The 22289-nt window shown below is 52.1% G+C and overlaps 1 protein-coding gene across 1 annotated transcript; it reads left to right on the forward strand.

The window, feature by feature from the left end:
- Positions 1-41: 41 nt before the first annotated feature.
- On the forward strand, positions 42-21460 carry Gpi (glucose-6-phosphate isomerase). The gene is made up of 18 exons (XM_048329783.1): positions 42-256; positions 1386-1476; positions 2485-2553; positions 4530-4649; positions 6956-7039; positions 7166-7312; positions 8947-9018; positions 9845-9889; positions 10893-10946; positions 16377-16437; positions 17186-17229; positions 17370-17522; positions 18536-18665; positions 18817-18893; positions 20084-20212; positions 20680-20755; positions 20845-20911; positions 21019-21460. Exons 1-18 carry the CDS (start codon positions 135-137, stop codon positions 21152-21154), a joined length of 1677 nt encoding a protein of 558 aa, XP_048185740.1. The 5' UTR covers positions 42-134; the 3' UTR covers positions 21155-21460.
- The last annotated feature ends 829 nt before the right edge of the window (positions 21461-22289 follow it).

A 22289-nucleotide genomic window follows, 5' to 3' on the forward strand; every position in this document is an offset into this window, starting at 1 on the left:
GGTCTGGCGCCAGCGCTATAAAAACCGGCGGTGCGCGCGGGCCGGGGCTCCGCGAGTCCGCGCGCCGCCGACCTGCTTTCCTTCCTCCTCTCTTCCGCGCTTGCTCCGGGCCTGGTTACCTTTTGGGTCCCGCCATGGCTGCGCTCACCCAGAACCCGGATTTCCAGGCGCTACGGGAGTGGCACAAAGACCATCACGAAAATCTCAAACTGCGACAACTTTTCGAAGGCAACAAGGACCGCTTCAGCAAGTTCAGGTGGAGTGTGCGCGCCGGGAGGGGAGAGAAGGGTGTCCCCCCCCCCCCCCGCCCCGTCTCCTCCCCGAGGGATTTCCCCAACACCCTGGCCGAGGCCGCATGATGTCCTTGACGCCTCCTTGGGGGCCCTGGGGTGAGGAGGGTGGAGGAGATCGTCTGCTTGTTGGAGGATCCCAGGGCTGGGGGGACCTGGGTAGCCCTAGGATGAGAAGTGGTGGTGGTGGTGGTGGGGTCCGTCTACATTCTAGGTTCTTCTGAGAAGGCCCTCGTACCCACCTGTGGGGGCGCTGGGGGCTACTGCTCCCTTGAGATGGCCCTCGGGGTGTGGTGGCGGGGATTGGGGAGGAGGGGGGTATCTGAGCAGCGAGGTGACCTGCGGAAGCTGGAGACCCATGAATAACGGGGACCCAGAAAGAAGTGTGGGAGGGAATCTGGGGTGGGGATGTATCCCAGCCTGCTCTCTGGTCACTGGTGTTGGGAGGAAGGAAGGTGGCAGAGGAGGGGCCAAGACAGGACTCCATGACGCCTGTGGCTTCAGACTGCTGCAAACCCCTGAGGGCCCGGACCTCACATCTGGATTTGGGTGCCCAAGAGAGGCACCCAAGCTCCCAGAGGGGAAGTTCAGGGAGAGGGTAGTCACTCACACCCCAGTCTTCCCAGAATAGTATTCCTTGCCTAGGAACTGTCGGCATTCTCGGTTCTGTGCAGGTCAGACTGGGTTGCGAGGTGGTGCGTGTCACTACTGCTGGGCAGCTGAGGCCCTCTTGGGGTGTGGCACTAGGTGGATTTTTTTTTTTAACTCAAAGCCTGGGCGCTTTTTCAGTCAAATCTGGTTCACTCTACAACATGAGCCACACCTCCATTTCCAGCTTTTTGCTGGTTCATTGGAGATAACAGTCTCTTTGACATTGCTTTTTTTCTGCCTGGCCTGGCTTTGAGTTCAAATCCCAGCCTTCTGAGGAGCTAGAATTAAAGGTATGAGCCACCAACATCTGGCTTGAATGTTTCTTTTGGAAACAGCCCTGACCCTGCTAGAGTAAGCTTGTCAGTTGGGGAGGGGGGAGACAGACAGACAGACAGACAGAGACAGACACCAGGGGTGGTGAGCAGCTTCTATATTTTTCTGCAGCTTGACCCTCGACACCAACCATGGCCATATTCTGGTGGATTACTCTAAGAATCTTGTCACTGAGGAAGTGATGAAAATGCTCGTGAACCTGGTAATGTATGGTTTGGGGAGCTTTGAGCTGTGGCCCCTTGGTGTGGTAGAGTGCACGCTGGGCTCTGAACACTTATCCCTGGCCCAGTTTCTAAGTAGCGCCCTAGAGCCCAGTGCTTCATGTTTGAGCAGACCCTTTCCAAATGGCAGATAAGGATGATAGACTACAGGCATCTGCCAACGCCCTGAAGAGCAGGACCATGCATGCTCTGTGCTTTGGGATTTGGACTGGTGACCAGTGGGGATGGGGTCAGACATCAATGTCTAATTCATTTTATTTGTTTATTTATTTTTATTCATTTTGAGTGCCAGTACTGGGGTATGAACTCAGGGGCTTAAGTGCTGTTCCTTAGCTTTTTTTCTTTTTTTTTTTTTTTTTTTTTGGCCAGTCCTGGGGCTTGAACTCAGGGCCTGAGCACTGTCCCTGGCTTCCTTTTGCTCAAGGCTAGCACTCTGTCACTTGAGCCACAGCGCCACTTCTGGCCGTTTTCTGTATATGTGGTGCTGGGGAATTGAACCCAGGGCCTCATGTATACGAGGCAAGCACTCTTGCCACTAGGCCATATCCCCAGCCCCCTTAGCTTTTTTTTTTTTTCTGGTTCTGGGGCTTGAACTCAGGCCCTGGGCACTGTCCCTGAGCTCTTTTTCTCAAAGCTAGCATTCTACCACTTTGAGCCACAGCTCCACTTCCAGTTTTCTGGAGGTTAATTGGAGAGAAGAGTCTCCCAAACATTCCTGCCTGCGCTGGCTCTGAACTGTGAGTCTCAGATCTCAGCCTCCTGAGTAGCTAGGATTATAGGGACCAGCACCTAGCTCCTTACTAAGTCTGCCACTTGAGCTCTTAAATCCATTTCCAGCCTTTAAGTGGCTAATTGGAGATGAGAGAGTCTCATGGATTTTTCTGCCCAGGCTGTGTTCAAACCATGGTCTTCAGATCTCAGCCTCTGAATAGCTAGAGTGACAGGTGTGAGCCACTGCATCTGGCTTCCTCAGTGTCTTCTTTTCCTAGGCCAAGTCTAGAGGTGTGGAAGCTGCCCGGGAACACATGTTCACTGGTAAAAAGATCAATTACACCGAGGTGAGCAGACCTGCGGGACACCAAGTTCCACATACCTTCTGGGGCCTCTTCCTTCCCTTTGGGGAGCTTCACGGGACTATTAGCAGTGTTACCCTATGTCTTCACACCTTCGCTTAGGCAATGTGTTTGCTTAACAAGGCCCCTTCCCCTCCCCACCAAAGGCCTTTCTTTGTTTCTTTGGGGGCTGTTTGCAAGCTGTGTCTTCCTCTAGACTGGCAGCCTGGGTTTGGCAAAGAAATTGGAATGGTTCCCAGTGACTTCTCAGGGAGAAGCATATCTCAAGCCTGAAATGGTTCCTTAGATTTTCTGGAGGCTGGTTGGGCTTCTTAGAGAATATAACTGTTGCATCCTTGCTGCAAGCTTTACTAGTGGCAGGAAGTGCATGTCATAAAAGACCTCAGCCTCAGCTTGCTAGCAGTAAGGGCAGCTTGTGGGGAACCTAGCCCTGACTTGCTATGGAAGTATAGTAAGCACTGAACACTCAGGGTCTCTTTGCTCATGATCTTACCTGCCTGAGGTTTAGCCAGATATCTAACAACACACTGTAGCTTTGGGAGTCAGAGCCAGAACTCCAGCACTGTGCAGCCCATCTCACATTGCCCTGACAGAGGGCTTTCCACAGGGTCACATTTGCCCGTGGACATGGGGAGGAACTGGGCAGGCTTAGGGGATGGGCATGAAGCCCTCCATCCCAAAGACCCTTGTTCTGGGTTGCAGACCCAAGATGACCCCTTTCCTTTCCTGCCCACCTAGAGCTTAGACCTGTTCCCCTCGAAGACATCTGGCGGCCAGCTTTTGCTAGACAGGGCATACACACTCCTGGTACCTCTCATAGACCCAATCTCTGTGTGTGTGTGTGTGTTTAACCAGTCCCAGACCTTGAACTCAGGGCCTGGGAGCTGTCCCTGGCTTTTTTTGCTCAAGGCTAGCACTCTACCACTTGAGCCACAGTGCCACCTCTGGCTTTTTTTATGTATGTGGTGCTGAGGAATTGAACCCAGGGCGAGCACTCTACCACTAAGCCACTTCCCAGTCCTGAGTGTTTTTGAGACTGGGACCCAACCTTAATATTTGATACTTTTGCTTATTGGCTGGCCTTCTACCACCTGAGCCTTCTTTTTATTTTTATTTTTTATTTTTTACTTATAAATCATCATCTTTATTAAGACTTCTACAAAAGAAAATGCCACATAGGTGGTCACAAATCTTCCTCTTTCCATCTTTTTTCCTTTTTTTTTTCCTTTATTGTCAAAGTGAGGAGACTCTATACAGGGTGAGCCTTCTTTCTTTTTTATTTTTGTCTTTCCCATTCTGAATCTGGTAATGAGAGGGCTCCCTCTGTGAGGGGAGCTTTAGTTGCCTGCCTTGCCCCAAACCCAGAGGACTGAGAACAGTTTTTCCTGAAAGTTCCAACAGACACTGCAGACTCTCATCAGGAGGATGAGGGTACATTAGGCTTTGTTGTTTTTTTTTGGGGGGGGGGCCAGTCCTGGGCCTTGGACTCAGGGCCTGAGCACCGTCCCTGGCTTCTTCCCGCTCAAGGCTAGCACTCTGCCACCTGAGCCACAGCTCCCCTTCTGGCCGTTTTCCATATATGTGATGCTGGGGAATCGAACCGAGAGCTTCATGTGTAGGAGGCAAGCACTCTTGCCACTAGGCCATATTCCCAGACCTACATTAGGCTTTGTAAGCACTAAGCACTAAAGGCATTTATTGCTGTCTTCTCTAACTTATGTTCTGCCCACTCCATTCTTTCTTCCAGCCATTTGCACTCTGAATACCTGTGGTCCCTTGTGGCCTGTCCTAGACATATTCAGTGGGTAGCACTTGCTTTTCTGGGACTGAGGAGATCAGAGGTCTGAGTTGACCCTGCACTGAGCCAGCTGGGAGCATGGCTGTACTAGGGTGTGTGTGTCAGGATGTGGGGGGGGAGAGCGCTTGGGGGAGGGGCATCACACTGGGATCCTTATCCCTAGGATCGAGCGGTGCTCCACGTGGCCCTTCGGAACCGGTCCAACAACCCCATTTTGGTTGACGGCAAGGATGTGATGCCAGAGGTGAACAGGGTTCTGGAAAAGATGAAAACATTCTGCCAGGTCAGTAGCTGCCGAGTTGCCTGTGTGTTTGGGGGCCCCAGAACCCTTACAGGGGCTCCATATGGGTTCTTCTTGGAGGCAGGACTCAAACCCCACCGGTGGGGTAGTGGTGGCCTATGGGATTGTTGATAGGGGAAGGGAAGGTCTCTTCCAGAGCCTGAATTTCCCTTGGTCCTCGGCTCTTGACTGAATTAAACACACCTAGGAGTTCATGGAGACAAGCTGACCAGTGGCAGAGGCCTTAAATTAAAAAGCGAGAGCCCTGAGTCAGTAAAGAAAGATGACTTGGTGTGTCTGGCCTCTTTAGTCATACCTCTAGTCCAGAATCACAGAAAATGTGGAAGTTCCTTGTCCTCTCTCCCAGAAGATTCTCTTTAGAGGGATCTGCTTTTAGAGCCTTTAGAGTTTCCTGTGAAATCCTCCCAAAGAAGCCAGTTCCTGATGGCTCACGCCTGTAATCCTAGCTACTCAAGAGGCTGTGGCTCAAAATAGTAGAGTCCTATCCATGAGCAAAATCAGCTTAGGGACAGTGCCCAGGCCCAGAGGTCAAGGTGCAGGGCCTATACAGAGAGAGAGAGAGAGAGAGAGAGAGAATCCTCCTAAAGGTCCTGTGTGAATGCTAGCTCCATAGACAAGCAACACAAGGCTTGAGTGAGTGCCAGCTAGGTAGACACTGGTGTCTATTGTCTCGAACACACAGGTTTATTTTCTTTTCACTTGTTCTTCTGCAGCTTATTTTCACTAGAAATACAGGAGAGATGTCCCTAGGACCTCATCATTCACATAGTCATGGCCACTCTGTGCAGAGTGTCCCTGGATATAGAAGTGTGCTATCTGGGGCCTGTGTGGGTATGTGCACATGTCTGTCCATACAGACTGTGCATGCTCTGGGAGTGATCATGTGCTCAGCTACATTCAGTCATGGCCTGTCCCTGGGTACGTGTCCATCCTTGGACTGGTCAAAGTCTGCTTCCTTTGGCCAAGAGCCATTTTCAGACTTGAAAACAGTGTTGGTGTGAGAGTTGATTGTGGCATTCATCTTAAAGGCTTGGAAGGCTGGGTACTGGTGGCTCACACCTGTAATCCTAGCTGCTTAGGAGGCTGAGATCTGAGAGTCACAATATGAAACTAGCCTGGGCAAGAGCCTGGAGCGTGGAACTGGGTACAACAGGAATTCTAGAGCTAGGACTGTCCATGCTGCCATACTGTCCAGTGTACACTGGGAAGTGGGAAAAGGCAGTTACCCCATTGCTGTGTGTCCCAAGGCCTCATCTAGTTGAAGGAAGGGTGTGGCCATATTAAAGATACGAATATCCCCTCACCCCATGGGGCTTCAGGAGGAATTTTTTTTTCCGGGCCTTGGACTCAGGGCCTGAGCACTGTCCCTGACTTCTTTTTGCTCAAGGCTAGCACTCTGCCACTTGAGCCACAGCGCCTCTTCTGGCCTTTTCTATATATGTGGTGCTGAGGAATCGAACCCAGGGCTTCATGTATACGAGGCAAGCACTCTTGCCACTAGGCCATATTCCCAGCCCTCAGGAGAATTTTTATTGTAAGCCAAGCGTTGTTTTATTATTAAAAGTTGTTGGGGCTGGAGATATCGCCTAGTGGCAAGAGTGCTTGCCTCATATACATGAGGCCCTGGGTTCGATTCCCCAGCACCACATGTACATAAAATGGCCAGAAGTGGCGCTGTGGCTCAAGTGGCAGAGGGCTAGCCTTGAGCAAGAAGAAGCCAGGGACAGTGCTCAGGCCCTGAGTCCAAGCCCCAGGACTGGCCAAAAAAAAAAAAGTTGTTGTTGTTTTTTTGCTGGGCGCTGGTGGCTCATGCCTGTAATCCTAGCTACTCAGGAGGCTGAGATCTGAGGATCACGGTTCAAAGCCATTCTGGGCAGAAAAGTCCATGACACTTATCTCCAGTTAACCACCAGAAAACTACAAGTGGAGCTGAGGCTCAAAGTGGTAGAGCACTACCTTGAGTGAAAAGGCTCTTGTGGCTTTTTTCGTTGGTTAATTGGAGGTAAGAGTCCCACAGACTTTTCTGCCTAGACTACCTTTTAACCCCACAATCCTCAGATCTCATCCTTCTGAGTAGCTAGGCTTACAGGCATGAGCCATCTGCACCCCAGCATGGTCCCAGATTTTCTGATGAGGAAATAGAGTCTTGCTTGGTGATGAATGTAGCATAGCGAGCCTCTCGCACTATCATCTTAAGAGAACCATGCAGTGGGCATTGAGGCTGGAAGACATAGAGGTGATGGTGGCTTTGGCTAGTCAATTGATCGTATCTTCTCACCTTGTTCTAGCGCGTCCGGAGTGGCGAGTGGAAGGGCTACACGGGCAGGGCCATCACTGACGTCATCAACATCGGCATTGGTGGTTCTGACTTGGTGAGGAGAAGCCTACCTGGGGAAATTGGGATGGAATGAGACCAGACCACCAGTCCCATCTTTTATTTCCCCACAATGGGCCCTGCATCCTGGAACCTCTCTGTCTGATGCTGTATCTTCCCACAGGGCCCCCTGATGGTGACTGAAGCCCTTAAGACATACTCCTCAGGAGGTCCTCGGGTCTGGTTTGTCTCCAACATCGATGGAACCCACATTGCCAAAACCCTGGCCTGCCTGAACCCTGAGACCTCCCTGTTTATTATTGCTTCCAAGGTATGGCACTGTGTGTGTATGGGATGGGGGGGGGGCAAGAATGGGATGGGTGAGGGGGATGGGGGTTCTGCCACTGCTCTGGCCCCAAGACTGTGAATCATCTGCATTGGGAATCAGGTTGTTCCTCTACCTGGAAGCAAACTCATAAATTCATACTGCTCAGTTAGAACCTTTGTCAATTGTCTCTCTGTTATGTGATTCTCTGCTCAGCCTGGGATTGAACTTTCTTATAGATCTGTCCCTTGTATCTCTTTCTCACCTCTGAGCCATGCCTTGATAGCATAGAGGTTTTTTTTTTGCTGGTCCTGGAGCTTGAACTCAGGGCCTGGGTATGCTTTTGTGCTCAAGGCTAATGTACTACCTCTTGAGCCACATCACCACATCTGGCTTTTTCTGAGTAGATTGTTAGAGATCAGTCTCATGGACTTTTCTGCTCAGGCTGGCTTTGACCTGCAATCCTCAGATCTCAGATCACAGCCTCCTGAATAGCTAGGATGACAGATGTGAGCCAATGGTGCCTGGCTTTTTCCCTTTTTTGTGCCAGTCCTGGGGCTTGAGCTTGACACTTGGGCACTATCGTTGAGCTTTTTTGCTTGAGGTTAATGTTTTACCACTTGAACCACAGCTCCACTTCTGACTTTTCTGTTTTGTTTTGTTTTGTTTTTGCCAGTCCTGGGGCTTGGACTCAGGGCCTGAGCACTGTCCCTGGCTTCTTTTCTCGCTCAAGGCTAGCACTCTGCCACTTGAGCCACAGCGCCACTTCTGGCCATTTTCTGTATATGTGGTGCTGGGGAATTGAACCTAGGTGTCATGTGTACAAGGCAATCATAGCCCCCAACTTCTGACTTTTCTGGTGGTTAATGAGAGAGAAGAGTCTCAGGCTTTCCTGCCCAGGCTGGCTTTGAACAACAATCCTCAGATCTCAGCTTTCTGAGTAGCTAGGATTACAGGCCCTTTTATTTATTATTATTATTAAAGTAGTCATACATAGGGGTTATAATTGGATACCGTAAGAGTTTTCCTTATTATCCTTTGTACACTGTGTATACTTTAGCACATAACACATGCTAAGAATTTTATCTTGGGCCTAGCATTAGTGACTCAAGCCTGTTATCCCAGCTACTCCACAGTCTAAAATCTGAGGATCAAACTTCAAAACCAGTCCAGGCAGGAAAGTCTGTGAGACTCCCAGTTAACAGTAAGCTGCTAGAAGTGGAGCTGTGGTTCAACTGGTAGGATAATAGTTGATATTATCCTATCAAGGTTGCTTGAGCAAAAAAATGTAAGAGATGGTGCTCAGGCCCTAAGTTTAAACCTCAGTACCAATACACATACAAGAAGAAAAAGAAAATGCCCTCAGTTCGGAGGTGTAGCTTAGCACAGACTAAAGTAGAACCCCAGCAGCCTCAGCCTGTCTCCTTTGACCTGCAGTGTTCAGGGGGAGGGCACGGTATAATTTACAGTCCTTCTAGACACAGTTCTGCTGTATAAACCTGCAGGCTCGTAGACCTGCAAGTACTTGGCCTTGTAACAAATGGGCCCTGGTGTAGCCTCTGCTACAAGGCCTGGTTCCAGGTCCCTCTTGCCCCCTGTGCCCCTGAGCTGAGGCTAACCACTGCCCTCTCTGCTTGCAGACCTTCACCACGCAGGAGACCATCACTAACGCAGAAACAGCAAAAGAGTGGTTTCTCTTGTCAGCCAAGGATGTAAGTAGGCCTCAGAGCTTTCCCAGGGTGGGGTGGATGCTGGGCCATTCAGTGTCTGGGCAGGGAAAAACTGGGGGAGACTGCCTGGCTGTCTGAGTAGCCTTCTGGTGTTGGAAGTGGAGTGGGGGTGGGGTGTCTCTCTGGCACCTGCCTTTTCTGCTTTGTAATGAAGGCTCTTATTGGGCTATTAGCCCCGGGCATAACCAAACAGCAAGCCTGCTCTAACTGGCTTTGGCCTCTTCCTTCCTTCCTTCCTTTTTTTTGTTTGTTTGTTTGTGGTACTATAACTAAGAGCGCTTTCTTTTGGTCCCTTGCTGCTGGCCACACTTATTTTATTTTATTTTTGGGGGGGGTGCCAGTCCTGGGGCTTGAATTCCACACCAGAACACACTGTCCCTGAGCTTTGTGCTCAAAGTTAGTGCTTTACCACTTGAGCCACAGCTCTGCTTCCAGCTTTTTCTGAGTAGTTTATTAGAGATCAGAGTCTCATGGATGTTCCTGCCAAAGCTGGCTTTGAACCACAATCCTCAGAGCTCAGCCTCCTAAGTAGCTAGGATTATAGGTGTGAGCTGCCAGCACCCAGCTGACACCTATTTTATAGAGAGACACATTCCCAGGCCCTGCATGCTGGGATATCTTCTGTGTGTATAACCCTAACCTGGACATGGGCTCCTCCACCAGCCTCAGAATGAGACGCAGGGCGTTGAGTAGGGGTAGCCAGCCTCGGTCCCATTGGTAACCTTGGCTTCTCAAGCAATAGGAGGCTCGCTGCTTTGGCCTGCAGCTCTGAGATGGGTTTTGTGTAACTTGCCTCTGTCTCTTCTAGCCCTCTGCAGTGGCGAAGCACTTTGTCGCCCTGTCTACCAATACGGTAAGTGCCCATGTGCCCCCCACCCCCTGGCAGAGCCCAGGTCATACATACTCAAAGGCATGTTCTCTCAGAATCCACGAGCTTAGGTGCTATTCCCAGACTTGAGGCAACTTGGATCAGATGGGGATCACTACCTGTGATCTGTAAGCTCTCCCCATCCAGGCTTGACCAGTTTCCAGAACTCTCCACATACTTTACCTCCCTTGACCTCTGCCCCCTTTTCTCTCCAAATATGAGATTAAGCCCCAGTGAGTGGATATGAGGTAGTCTTAACAGGATCAGAACCCAGGTCATCTGCCTGTCAGTTCTCAGAATCCTGAAGTGAACTTGTGAACCATGCTGTTTCAGGCAGATCTGCCTGACCACTTCCTTTCCCACACCCACCGCTGTCCCACCTACAGGAGGTCAGATGGGGGAGGTGGGAGGCAGGCTGGCTTACCCAGCATGCTTGTGTGCTTCCTGCTCATGAGCTCGGGCCACCAGTGGTGCAGAATAGGTAAGGGGCTGCTGGCCTGCTGTCCAGAGGGCTAGAAACCTGATCATTTCCCTGGAGCACTCTGGGTAGAATCACCTTCCCAGATACCTAAAAGTCCAGGCAGCAGTCCAGGCCATGTGGTGCCTAGCCTGGGGCTGTTCTCTGCCCTTGTTTGGGTTCCCAGATGTCCTGGGGGCTATTGTCTGCTGTCCTTGGCTGTCCTCCTCCCCTTCCCCTGGCTCACAACAGTATGGGGGCCTGATACTGGGTGGGGAGGCCTGGTAAGTGCAAAGTTCCCTCCTGTGCCAACACGAGCCAGCCTGGAGTCCAGCTCTGGGTAGGCAGACAGCTCCTGAGTCCTCCCCTTGACTCAGGTTGCCCTGCGCTGCCCCTGGCACCTGGAAGCAGGGGTGATGGGTTGCTGTGGCTTGCTTGTCCAGCACAGGTCACTGGCTCCTGCAGCTGCTGGTGTTCATCCAGCTAACTAACAGACATGTTTTCTCATCTCTCTCCCTTTGTCCGTTGCAGAGTAAAGTGAAGGAGTTTGGAATTGATCCTCAAAACATGTTTGAGTTCTGGGATGTAAGTACAAGCACTTGGAGTGCTGACGAATTGTGTGTCATGGGTCATATGACACACGGCCTCTGAGGAAGGGGCCCGGGAGGTCAGGTCAGCATCTAGGGAGCACCTTTCGCATTACCTAGATTTGGGAAAGTCAGAGAGAGCGGCCTTTGCCGGTGACACATGCCAGGCAGAGTGAGGACCCACTGTGTGAGACCCACGGGCCTGCAGGGTTAGGTCGCAGTCACCTGGGTGTCTGCCAGCAGCACCCGCTGTGGGGTAACCAGAGCTGCACCTGTTCCTCACTGAGCTGTGGCGGCGAGTTATTCTTAGGTGTGACCTTTCTCTAACCGCAGACCCTCCAGGTTGTAAAGGCCAGGGAGCAGGGCCCATAGCTCTAATGGATGGATGATAGCAGGAGCTGCAGAAGAGTGGTGGAGAGGAAGTGCCGGGCCAGGAACCTGGGCAGCTTGCACAATAAGCCTTCAATGGCAGAGCCGCAGGCCGCCCTGTAGTTCACCCATCCCTCGGGATAGCCGTACTTTGAGCATGTGCTTTCTTTGCAGCTGGCCTGAGTGCAGCGGGGGTGTGAGAGGCCTGGGCAGGCTTGGGGTGCGGTAGGTGTGGTTGGCAGAGATGTAGCTGTAACATGGCCTTGGTCAGCACACCCTTAGAGCGTCAGCTCTCCTGTGGGGGCTCTCCTGTGCACAGATGGGAGGGACTCTTTGCCTTTTCCTTCTTGGGTATGGGAGAAAATGAAGCCCCAGAGCTCTAAGCCATCCACTGTGTGCTCTGAATTAACTTCTTTCTAGAATGGCAGTGGTCGTGCACCGTCCTTGGGAGAATTGAGACATTACTCAGATCCTCTTCTGTAGCCCATGGCTCGGGAGATGGCAGCTTTTGACAGCTGTTAACCCATGCAGATGTTAACACATAATACCCCCTCCCTGAGATTTGACCCCTGAGCAGCTGGTGGGCAAAGACGTGGGCTCCTCCTGCTAGCTGAGGAGCCCAAAGAACAGGGTTTTCCTTTTTTATGTAGAAAGGGCTGCATTGTACCGTGGAGGCCTCCTCAGCCAGGCTAGCCAGGCTATATCATCACAGTGGCTTGAAAAGGGACAAGTGGGGGGACATGGCAGACCTGAGGGGGTGATGTCTGGGAGCTGAGTTTCCTGCGTTAAGTCTGCGACCTTGTACGTATTAGGTAAGTCAGAGCTAAAGAACATGAAGGGAACAGGTGGGTAGACAGTGTGTCAGGTAAGGTCTGTGGAGGGCCAGCTTCACAGAACAATGCATCCGTGAGATGTAGGAGGTCAGAGGCAGGCTGCCAGGAAGGACCAGACATGCAGGATGAAGTACGTAACTGAGGTATAAGTACAGAGCAGAACCAGCAGGTACATTCTCAGAAGCATGAGCAAGCCCAGGAAGAGAATGCTAGCCTGCTAGGTGTGGTCCAAGGAGCCATCATCAAGCACAGGTAGGCAGGACTGGTCCACGGTGTAGTCTGGAGAGCCAGGATGCTGTACAGGTAGGCAAAGCTGGCTGGCTATCCAGGTGTGCTGCGAGGACATAGAGTCAGGCTGGCGAAAAGAGCTGTGGTCTGAACAGCTGGAGTCAGGCGTAAGTGGGCAGAGATGGCCCAGCAGGGCAGTATGTGAGCCCAGGCTCAGGTAGGTAGCACTGGGCTGCTACCTAGGTATGTTGTGAAGAACAAGGGTGACATATAGACATGGAGAGCTGGCCCACTGTGTGCTTTCAGTTGCGAGCGCTGTACACAGGTGAGTTGATTGGGGCTGGGTGGGTGAAGTCTGAGAAAGCAAGCAAGCTCAAGTACAGTTAGGATGAATTGGCTTGCCAGGTATGGGCTGACATCCCACAGTCCCACACAGGTAGGTAGACTCAGCCTTCCAGATGTGATGTGAGAAGCCAAGGTCAAGCATAGGCAGGGCTGTGTCCCTCCCTCCCCCACATACCTAGGGCAATGTAAGGAGCAGATTCAGGCACAGGTCCATGGCTAGCCTACCCAGTATCGTGTGAAGAGCTAGGGTCTATACTGGTTTGCAAGATGGTGAGTGTAATACCTGTGCGGTCAAACAGGTGGGTGGAGTCGAATCCTGTACCATCAGACAGAAGTGGTATACCTGGGACCTCGTGGCAGGACCTGAAGACCTTGGTGCCGGGAGTGTGGGTAGACTTGGCTCTCTGGTCAGGCTCAATGCTCTAGGTTCTTTTGGGTGGGCGGAGCCCCAGGGGCCTTGCAGGAGGTCTGTAGGCCCTAAGTGATGCTTGAGCTGTAGCTCTCTAAGCAGGGCTTGGAGTGCCCGGAGTCTTGCAAGGAAGTCCTTGGGGGAGTGGATGAATCACAGGTTGGTGGACCACATGGCACAGAGCTGAGCTCAGTTTGGAAGTGGTGGATGAATATGATGGTCTCTTAAGTTGAGTCCACCACCCCTGCCAGGCAGATTAGTTAGTCAAAGTAGGCAGGGCATGGTCACCTTCAGGAAAGCATCGTTGTGGCTGAGAAGGCGGGTTAGACAAAGGTGGTGCTGCAATGGAAGGGTCAGGCATGCACAGGTCAGATATCTGTACACTCAATAGTTGCGTGTATGAGCTGGGAGGTGGGGTTAGTCAGAAAAGATGGAAGTTCACTTAGACTGACCTCTACAGAAAAACAAAAACAAAAAGCAGGCTGGGCTCGGGATGTTGGGAGGCCTGACCATCTAAAATCCTTCCAGGGTGTAGTCCTTGCTATTGCTGTTATGTTCGCCAATCCTGGAGCTGGAACTCAAGGCCTGGGCACTGTCCCCAAACATTTTTGCTCAAGGCTAGCATTCTACCACTTGAGCCACAACCCTACTTTCTCCTTTTTTTTTTTTTGGTAATTTGTTGGAGATAAGACGCTGGCGGAACTTTATTTCCTGCCTTGGCTGGCTTCAAATCATGATCCTCGGATCTCAGCCTCCTGTTGAGTAGCTAGGATGACAGGTGTGAGCCACTCATGCCCAGTTTTGCTTTTTTATTTTTGGCAGGGAAGGGGGTGTTGTTGGCACAGGGTATGGGTTTCCTCAGGGAGCAAAACAGTAAGATTCTACCTGTTGAGATAAAGTCAGGCACAGAAGCGGAACCGAGGGTGCCACAGGTGTTCCTTCAGGTGAGGGAAGTCTGGAACCCAACCTGTTCACCTCAGAGGATCTGCTGGGCATGGCTGCGCTCTCTGGAAGAGAAGGCTGTGGAACCGGCCTGATATGTCAGTTTTTAGAACTAGAGTCTGGGGGCTGGAGATATGGCCTAGTGGCAAGAGTGCTTGCCTCATGTACATGAAGCCCTGGGTTTGATTCCCCAGCACCACATATACAGAAAATGGCCAGAAGTGGTGCTGTGGCTCAAGTGGCAGAGTGCTAGCCTTGAGCAAAAAGAAGCCAGGGACAGTGCTCAGGCCCTGAGTTCAAGGCCCCAGGACTGGCCAAAAAAAAAAAAAAAAAAAGAACTAGAATCTGTGAGGCAGGGCCTGAGAGGCTGCTATAAGCATGTTTGGGGGTCAGTGGGAATGTCTGACAGTTAAGTCCCCCCTTCCCCAAACCCGGGCCCCTTTCAGGTGAAGGACCCCATGATTCATCTTACTGCCTAAGCCAGGAGTCTTGAGCTATATTTCTCTTGTTTTTCTTCTTTTTTTTAAATTTGTGCCAGTCTTGGGTCTTGACCTCAGAACCCAAGCACTGTCCCTGAGCTTTTACATTCCAGGTTAGTGCCCTACCACGTGAGCCACAGCTCCACTTTGAGCCTTTTGGTGGTTCATTGGAGATACAGAGTCTCATGGGCTTTCCTGCCCAGGCTGACTTTGAACCTTGGCCTGTCCATTCCCCAGTCTGTAAGGCAGAACACAGGTAGGAGACCACTCCAGGGCTGATAGGACAGCTGGAGATGGGAATGGATGTAGGAGTGAGGCTTGGGAATGTGAGGAGTTAGGGCTAGGCACAGGTAGGGGCTGTCATTTTGCAAGGAAGAGTATCTGGCACCACATGGGAAGAGGTAGGCAACTGTGGGAGGTGTTGGGCAGAAGGGTGAGGCCCTGCTGAGGTCCATCTGCATGTGTGGTTGTGAGGGCAGCACAAGGCACAGGGGGATGCAGAGTCTCCATTGTTTGAGGATGTGGACAGAGCACAGGTATCAGACACTGGGCCTGGGTCCTGACACAGCTTTGTCTCTCCTGGTCACTGCTGGAGGAGGCAGGTCAGGCTGAGGTATGGGGTCCTGGGTCTGACTGGCAGAGGAGGCAGGTATGGCCCTTGGATCTGTCTGATGGAGGAAGCAGGTCAGGCTGAGGTATGGGTCCTGGGTCTGACTGACGGAGGAGGCAGGTCAGGCTGAGGTATGGGTCCTGGGTCTGACTGACAGAGGAGGCAGGTCAGGCACAGGCTTAAGTCCTGTGTCTGTCTGATGGAGGAGGTGGGTCAGGCTCAGGCAAGGAGGTCCTTGGTCTGACTGACAGAGGAGGCAGGTATGGGTCCTGGATCTGTCTGACAGAGGAGGCAGGTCAGGCTGAGGTATGGGTCCTGGGTCTGACTGACGGAGGAAGCAGGTCAGCCTGAGGTATGGGTCCTGGGTCTGACTGACGGAGGAGGCAGGTCAGGCTGAGGTATGGGTCCTGGGTCTGACTGACAGAGGAGGCAGGTATGGGCCTTGGATCTGTCTGATGGAGGAAGCAGGTCAGGCTGAGGTATGAGGCCCTAGGTCTGTCTGACAGAGGAGGCAGGTATGGGTCCTGGGTCTGTCTGATGGAGGAAGCAGGTGAGGCTCAAGTAAGAAGGTCTAGGTCTGTCTGATGGAGGAGGCAGGTCAAGCTGAGGTATGAGGCCCTAAGTCTGTCTGACAGAGGAGGCAGACTCAGGTATGGGTCCTGGTCTTGGAGTACCCAGGGGTGCTGGACAGTATGGGTCCTGAGTCTGTCGGTGTTTATGGGCTGGTAAGAGCCCAAGGATCGGGGACTGTCCATGGCTGGCTAGGCCCTGGCAGGGGTGTGAGCCCACGATGTGCTGGGGTCCGTGGACACGGACACTGCGTGGAACACAGGCTCATCAGATCCAGAAGGTAGGGAGGCACAGGTATGAACACTGGGTGTGCCAACCTGCAGGTGGTATTTAGACACAGGTAACTGAGCAGTGGCTCTGCCTATCTGGGACAGGTGCTGATGCAAGTCTGAGCAGGCCCTGGTAAGGTCTTCTGTGGAGTCTGTGGCTCTGGCCAGCCCCATGTGTAGTCTGCCACATTGGTCAACTGTGTTGGCCAGTCGCAACAGTTGCCAGTGCCTGGTATCACTTGGCCAGGTGGGTTGGGCCCAGGCCCGTGGAGTAGGTGGCACTTGTGCAAGGGCAGCACTGGGGGCACAAGCATGTGGCAGGGGGAGGGGAGGTGTGCCGGCCCCCTGCTCAGCCCCTTGTCCTTCTCTCCTAGTGGGTAGGTGGGCGCTACTCGCTGTGGTCGGCCATCGGACTCTCCATCGCCCTGCACATAGGTGAGTGCTGCTGAGTCTCCAGGAGACAGGCTTCTGTCCTGGACACCTGGCTCTCCCCACAGACTTGGCTGATCATGGCTGGAACCCTTCCTTCCTTCCTTCCTCCCTTCCTGCCTTCCTTCCTTCCTTCCTTCCTTCCTTGCTGTCCTAGGGCTTGAACTCTGGGCCTAGGTGCTATCCCTAGGCTCCTTTTGCTCAAGGTGAGCACTTCACCACTTGAGCCATACCTCCACTTCCAGCTTTTTCTGTGATTAATTGGAGATAAAAGTCGTGTGGACTTTCCTGCCTGGGCTGGCTTTGAACTACGATCCTCAGATCTCAGCCTCCTGAGGAGCTAGGACGACAGGCATGAGCCACCCCCCCCACCCCCAAACATTTCTTTTAGGTGGGGAAGGCTGAAGGGTTTTTGTGGGGGCCTGCAGGCCAGCCATTGTACCCCTTCAGGTGATGGGATGGGATGGAGCTTAGGGCCCGCTCTGATTCACAAACCTTTCTGCAACCTTTCCTAGTTCTAGAACAAGCTGTGCGTGCTGTCAGGGGGCTGCCGGGCGTGGTCATTTCTGGTGATGCTGCTTTTGGTTTTTGTTTTTTTTTCTATTTTTTTTCAAATTAAATTTTGACAAGGTGATGTACAGAGGGGGTATAATTACATAATAAGGTAGTGAGTACATTTCTTGTCTTATTTGTTACACCCTCCCTCATTTTTCTTTCCCTTCCCTAGTTCAGTGACGCTGCTTTTGTATCACAGGTTTTGACAACTTTGAGCAGCTGCTCTCGGGGGCTCACTGGATGGTGAGTGCTGAGTGTACACATGCGTGTGAGTGTACACACACACGTGCATGTGTGCTGGTGGAGCTCCCTCCCATCATCCTCCCTCCTTTCTCTTCTTCATGGCATCCTCTCAGATCCCACCTGCTCTCCTCCTGTTCCAGGACCAGCATTTCCGCAAGACACCCCTGGAGAAGAACGCCCCAGTCCTGCTGGCTTTGCTAGGGATCTGGTACATCAATTGCTACGGGTGTGAGACGCACGCCATGCTACCCTACGACCAGTACCTGCATCGTTTCGCTGCCTACTTCCAGCAGGTACCCTACCACACCAGGCCTTGGCTCGGTAGGGCGCACTGGGCCTGAGAGTGCCAGGAGTCCAGGGGACACAGTCTCCAGGAGCTTCTTGTCCTCTTGCCTTAGGGCACAACCCAGGTCCAGCTCTACCTGCCATCTTGGGGTGCCCCTTGGCAGCTAGGTTCTTGAATTGGGTCACTGTGGTGTGGGAGAGGCAGGACTGGCTGTCCTGCTCCAGGGAGAGGTCTTGGCAAGGGTCACGATTTTCATGCCTGCCATAGAATAAGGCTGTGAGTCAGGACCCTGTGGCTTCATTGCTGTGTCACTGTAGAGAAGCAGGCTCGACTTTGCCCGTGTGTGCTGCCCCCTGGCCCTGGGATCTTCTGCTCAGTGAGATCCTGTTCTAGAAAGCCTTTCTATACCCGTCCCTGCTTCCTGAAGTGCAGGCCCCATCCCCGTGCTGGAGGTGGGGTCACCTGACTTCCACCAGCACCTGAGATGCGAGTCCTGACCTTCCAGGTGCCCCTCAGGGCCAGAGGCTCCCAAGCAGGATGGGCACACCTTAAAGCAGCAAACTTCCAGGGGAGGGCTGGGTTTCTGTCACCACGACAGACACAGTGATGTGGAATAGAATAGGAAGGACATCACTGGGACTCCCCAGGTCCCAGCCACGGGGGGAGGGTTACCATGACAATTGAAGTGACAGCCTTCAGAGCCTGTTACACACTGGACAAAATAAAAAGAAACGAAATGCTCAGCGATGGGGTGGGCAGTGGGCAGCATGGCTCAGATGGTAAAGTGCCAGCCAATGGGCAAAAGCATCAGGTACCAAGTTCAAATCCTTGTCGCAGACAGAAAAAAGTCCTCTTACCTTCTCCACATCTACCTTCTTCAGTCCTTCCTGCAGGAGATCCTAAAAAGCCACAAAGCTCAGGAACCTCTGGACCCATTTGCAGGTCTACCTGCCAGGGCCCAGGGTCATGGCAGACAGGCTTGCAGGTACAAAGCCAAGTTTGTTATGCATTGCACTCTAGGGTGACATGGAGTCCAATGGGAAGTACATCACCAAGTCTGGCGCCCGTGTAGATCACCAGACAGGCCCCATCGTATGGGGGGAGCCAGGGACCAATGGCCAGCATGCATTCTACCAGCTCATCCACCAAGGTAGGGGCCATGTGGCTTGGGCATGGGCAGTGCTGGGATGGAGGAGGGTGTGCCCCCTGGGCTTTGCACTTAGGGAAGTACCCTCTTGGAGGCTGTATGGATAGCTGTCCCGGGTTGGGACTGTGTGGGTGACCACAGCGCCCTTCAACAGGCACCAAGATGATACCCTGTGACTTCCTCATCCCTGCCCAGACCCAGCACCCAATACGGAAGGGCTTGCACCACAAGGTAAGAGAAGAAACCAGTTGACACCACCTTGCTTTTCAGACCTCCTAGGACCTGGCATCACCAGTCAGTGGTTGTGTTAACTTCTGTTTCCATAGCTTAGAAGACCAGCCAGAGGCTGGCTAAAATCAGGACTACACTCCTCCTGGAGAGCAGGAGCAGTGCATGCTCATTCAGATTACCTGATTATTGGCTGAGGCCTCTCTGTCTCTGTCTCTCTCTGCCTCTCTCTCTGGGTCTCTGTCTTTCTCTGTCTCTGTCTCTCTGTCTCTGTCTCTCTGTCTTTCTCTGTATCTGTCTCTCTCTCTGTGTCTCTCTCTCTCTCTCTCTTGCCTTTTTGCTGGTATGCAGGGCCATGTACTTGCTAGGCAGGCACTCTGTCACTTGAGCCATTCTCCAGGCCCATGTTTGCTTTAGTTCTTTTTCAGGCAGGATCTGGTATCTTTGCTCTCAGCCCTCAGACCACCAACCTTCTACCTCTCCCTCCCTATAGCTTAGGGTGTCAGAGGAACAACCATACCCATCTTGTTGGCTGAGATGGGGATCTTACTGTTTTGTTCAGGCTGACCTCAAGCAGTAGTCCTCCCGTCTTTGCCTTTTTAAGTAGCTGGGATTGTAGACATGGACTACCATATTCAGTTTTTTCTTTTTTTTTTCCTCCTCCTCCCCCCTCCCCATGCCAGTCCTGGGGCTTTAACACAAGGTCAGAGCACTTTCCCTTAGCTTTTTTTTTTTTCTTTCCTTCCTCCTTGTTTTGGGCAGTCAGGGGCTTGAACTCAGGGCCTGAGCACTGTCCTTGAGTTTTTCTGCTCAAGGCTAGCGCTCTACCCCTTGGAGCCACAGCTCCACCTCCGGTTTTCTGGTGGTTCATTGGAGATAAGAATCTTAACTACTTTCCTGCTGAGGGTGGCCTTGAACTGTGATCCTCAGATCTCAGCCTCCTGAGGAGCTAGGATTACAAGTGTGAGCCACTGGCACCTGGCTTGCTTAGGGTCTTAAAAGTGTTTCTCAGGACCCTTGACAAGCAGTATATATTCCTTAAAGAAGCCAGGTGCAGCTGCTGTTCTACTGGAGGCCATGGTGGGAGGATTGGGCTAGAAAGGCCAGCCTAGGCAACTTAGGGCGGGACTGTCTCAAAGTGTTGGAAATTGCTGCCTGACTCACCAGCCCTAATTGCCATTGCCTCTTATCAGATCCTCCTGGCCAACTTCTTAGCCCAGACTGAGGCCCTGATGAAGGGGAAATCGGCAGATGAGGCCCGGAAGGAGCTCCAAGCCGCAGGAATGAGTCCAGAGGTTGTCGAGAAGCTGCTGCCCCACAAGGTAGCACCATACCCGAAGTTGGCTTTGGTGACAGTTGCTCAGCCTGGGGCTGGGGTGAAGGTTGTGGGGCCTGAGCAGGCCCTATTTGTAGGCGTCTGGTTCATCTTACACAGTTGGTGGGGTAGGGGAGGCTCCTCCCAAAATTGTCACTCAGGATTCACTTGTGGATATATATGTATTTTTTTATTTAACTTGTTGTTGGTGGTGGTGGTTGTGGGGCTTGAACCCAGGACCTGGGCACTGTCCCTGAGCTCTTTTGCTCAAGGCTAGTGCTCTACCACTGTGAGCCACCATGCCACTTCTGGTTTCCTAGTGGTTCGCTGGCGATAAGAGTCTCACAGACTTTCCTGCCTAGGCTGGCTTTGAACTGGATGCTCCAGATCTCAGCACCCTGAGTCTGTAGGATGACAGGCGTGAGCCACCAGTGCCTGGCTTCACTTGTGGATTTCTGTTTTGTTTTTCTAAAGGTCTTTGAAGGAAATCGTCCAACCAATTCGATTGTGTTCACCAGGCTCACACCATTCATTCTTGGTGCCTTGATTGGTGAGGCAGAGGGAAGGGGGCTGGGTTGGGCATTGTGGACCAGGCAGGGCTGAGGGCCTCTGCAGCACATGTTTCTGCCTTCTCCACAGCTTTGTATGAGCACAAGATCTTCGTGCAGGGCATCATCTGGGACATCAACAGCTTCGATCAGTGGGGGTGAGTGTCTGGCCCAGGAGGCTGGGGCCATCTGTGGTGGCCTGGCTGGTGGATGCCACTAGCAATGCTGGAAAGTTTCCTCATTGCTTTTCCCCCTCCTCCCACAGCGTGGAGCTGGGGAAGCAGCTGGCCAAGAAGATTGAACCGGAGCTTGATGGCAGCACTCCAGTGACCTCTCATGACTCTTCCACCAACGGCCTGATTAGTTTCATCAAGGAGCAGCGTGAGGTCAAACTGGAATAAATGCAGCAGCCTGGCAGCCCAGTGGAGACCGCTGCCCTCTCCCGTCCTTCCTCACCCTTCTGCACTGCATGGTCCTGCCCTTCCCAGCCCAGAGCTCCCTCTGGTATTGGGCTTGGACCCATACAAGCCCAATAGGGGCAGCTGGCCTGGAATTGGCCATTCCCCCCGACCTGTGTCTACTCGGCCTCTAGTTTTCCATTCGGCTGAAGTATGTGTTTGGGTGCAGGTGATTTTCTGACCTCTGTTCTCATCATTCACATCCCAAGTAAAATAAAGATTCCACAGAGGAGGTGTGTGCACAAGACAGCTTAGCAGTCCTTGATTGGTTGCTTTGTATGGCAGTCAGCACCTAGTGGGAGGACCCCTGTGCCCTGATTGACACTTGATACAGTGGGGAGCTGGACACTGAGGGGGACATAGGACATAGCCAAAGTCATGAAGGCAGCTTGACTTCTAATCAAATCTCATTTCTACTTGTTTTCTGTTGATTTCTTCTGTTCTCTGGGGGCTTGGGGTGGGTGGTTGGGTGTGCACATCTTCACTGGTCCTGGAGTTTGAACTTGGACTCATTTGGCTTGCTTGCTCATACCTGGTGCCCTTGCCAATTGTACCACATCTTCTAGCCCTGCTTTTTGCTGGCAGCTGTGATGGAGCCTGACAGGTTTTTCTGCTGATGCTATCTTCAAACCTCAGTCTTCCATTTCTTTGCCTGCTGGGTAGCTAGGATTGTAAATGTGAGCCACTGGATAATTTTGTGTGTGTGTGTTGCCATCCTGGGGCTTGGACTCAGGGCCTGGGCACTGTCCCTGAGCTTCTTTTGCTCAAGGCTAGCACTCTACCACTTGAGCCATAGCAGCAATTTTGGCTTTTTCTGTTGATGTGGTGCTAAGGAATGGAACGCAGGGCTTCATGCATGCTAGACAAGCGCTGTACCACTAAGCCACATTCCCAGCCTGACAATGGATAGTTTTAAAAACCATACTGACATTACAAATTGGCCAGATAAATTTCTGTCTGATATCTGGGGTGATTATTATCTGACCAATGCTTAGGTAGTTTTTTTCTATTTATATTAAAATACTGATTTTGCTTGTTTCACAGATAAGGAATCTTATTTAGAGAGACATTAGGGAGA

The sequence above is a fragment of the Perognathus longimembris genome, chromosome 20, assembly GCF_023159225.1.
Source record: "Perognathus longimembris pacificus isolate PPM17 chromosome 20, ASM2315922v1, whole genome shotgun sequence".
Lineage (NCBI taxonomy): Eukaryota > Metazoa > Chordata > Mammalia > Rodentia > Heteromyidae > Perognathus > Perognathus longimembris.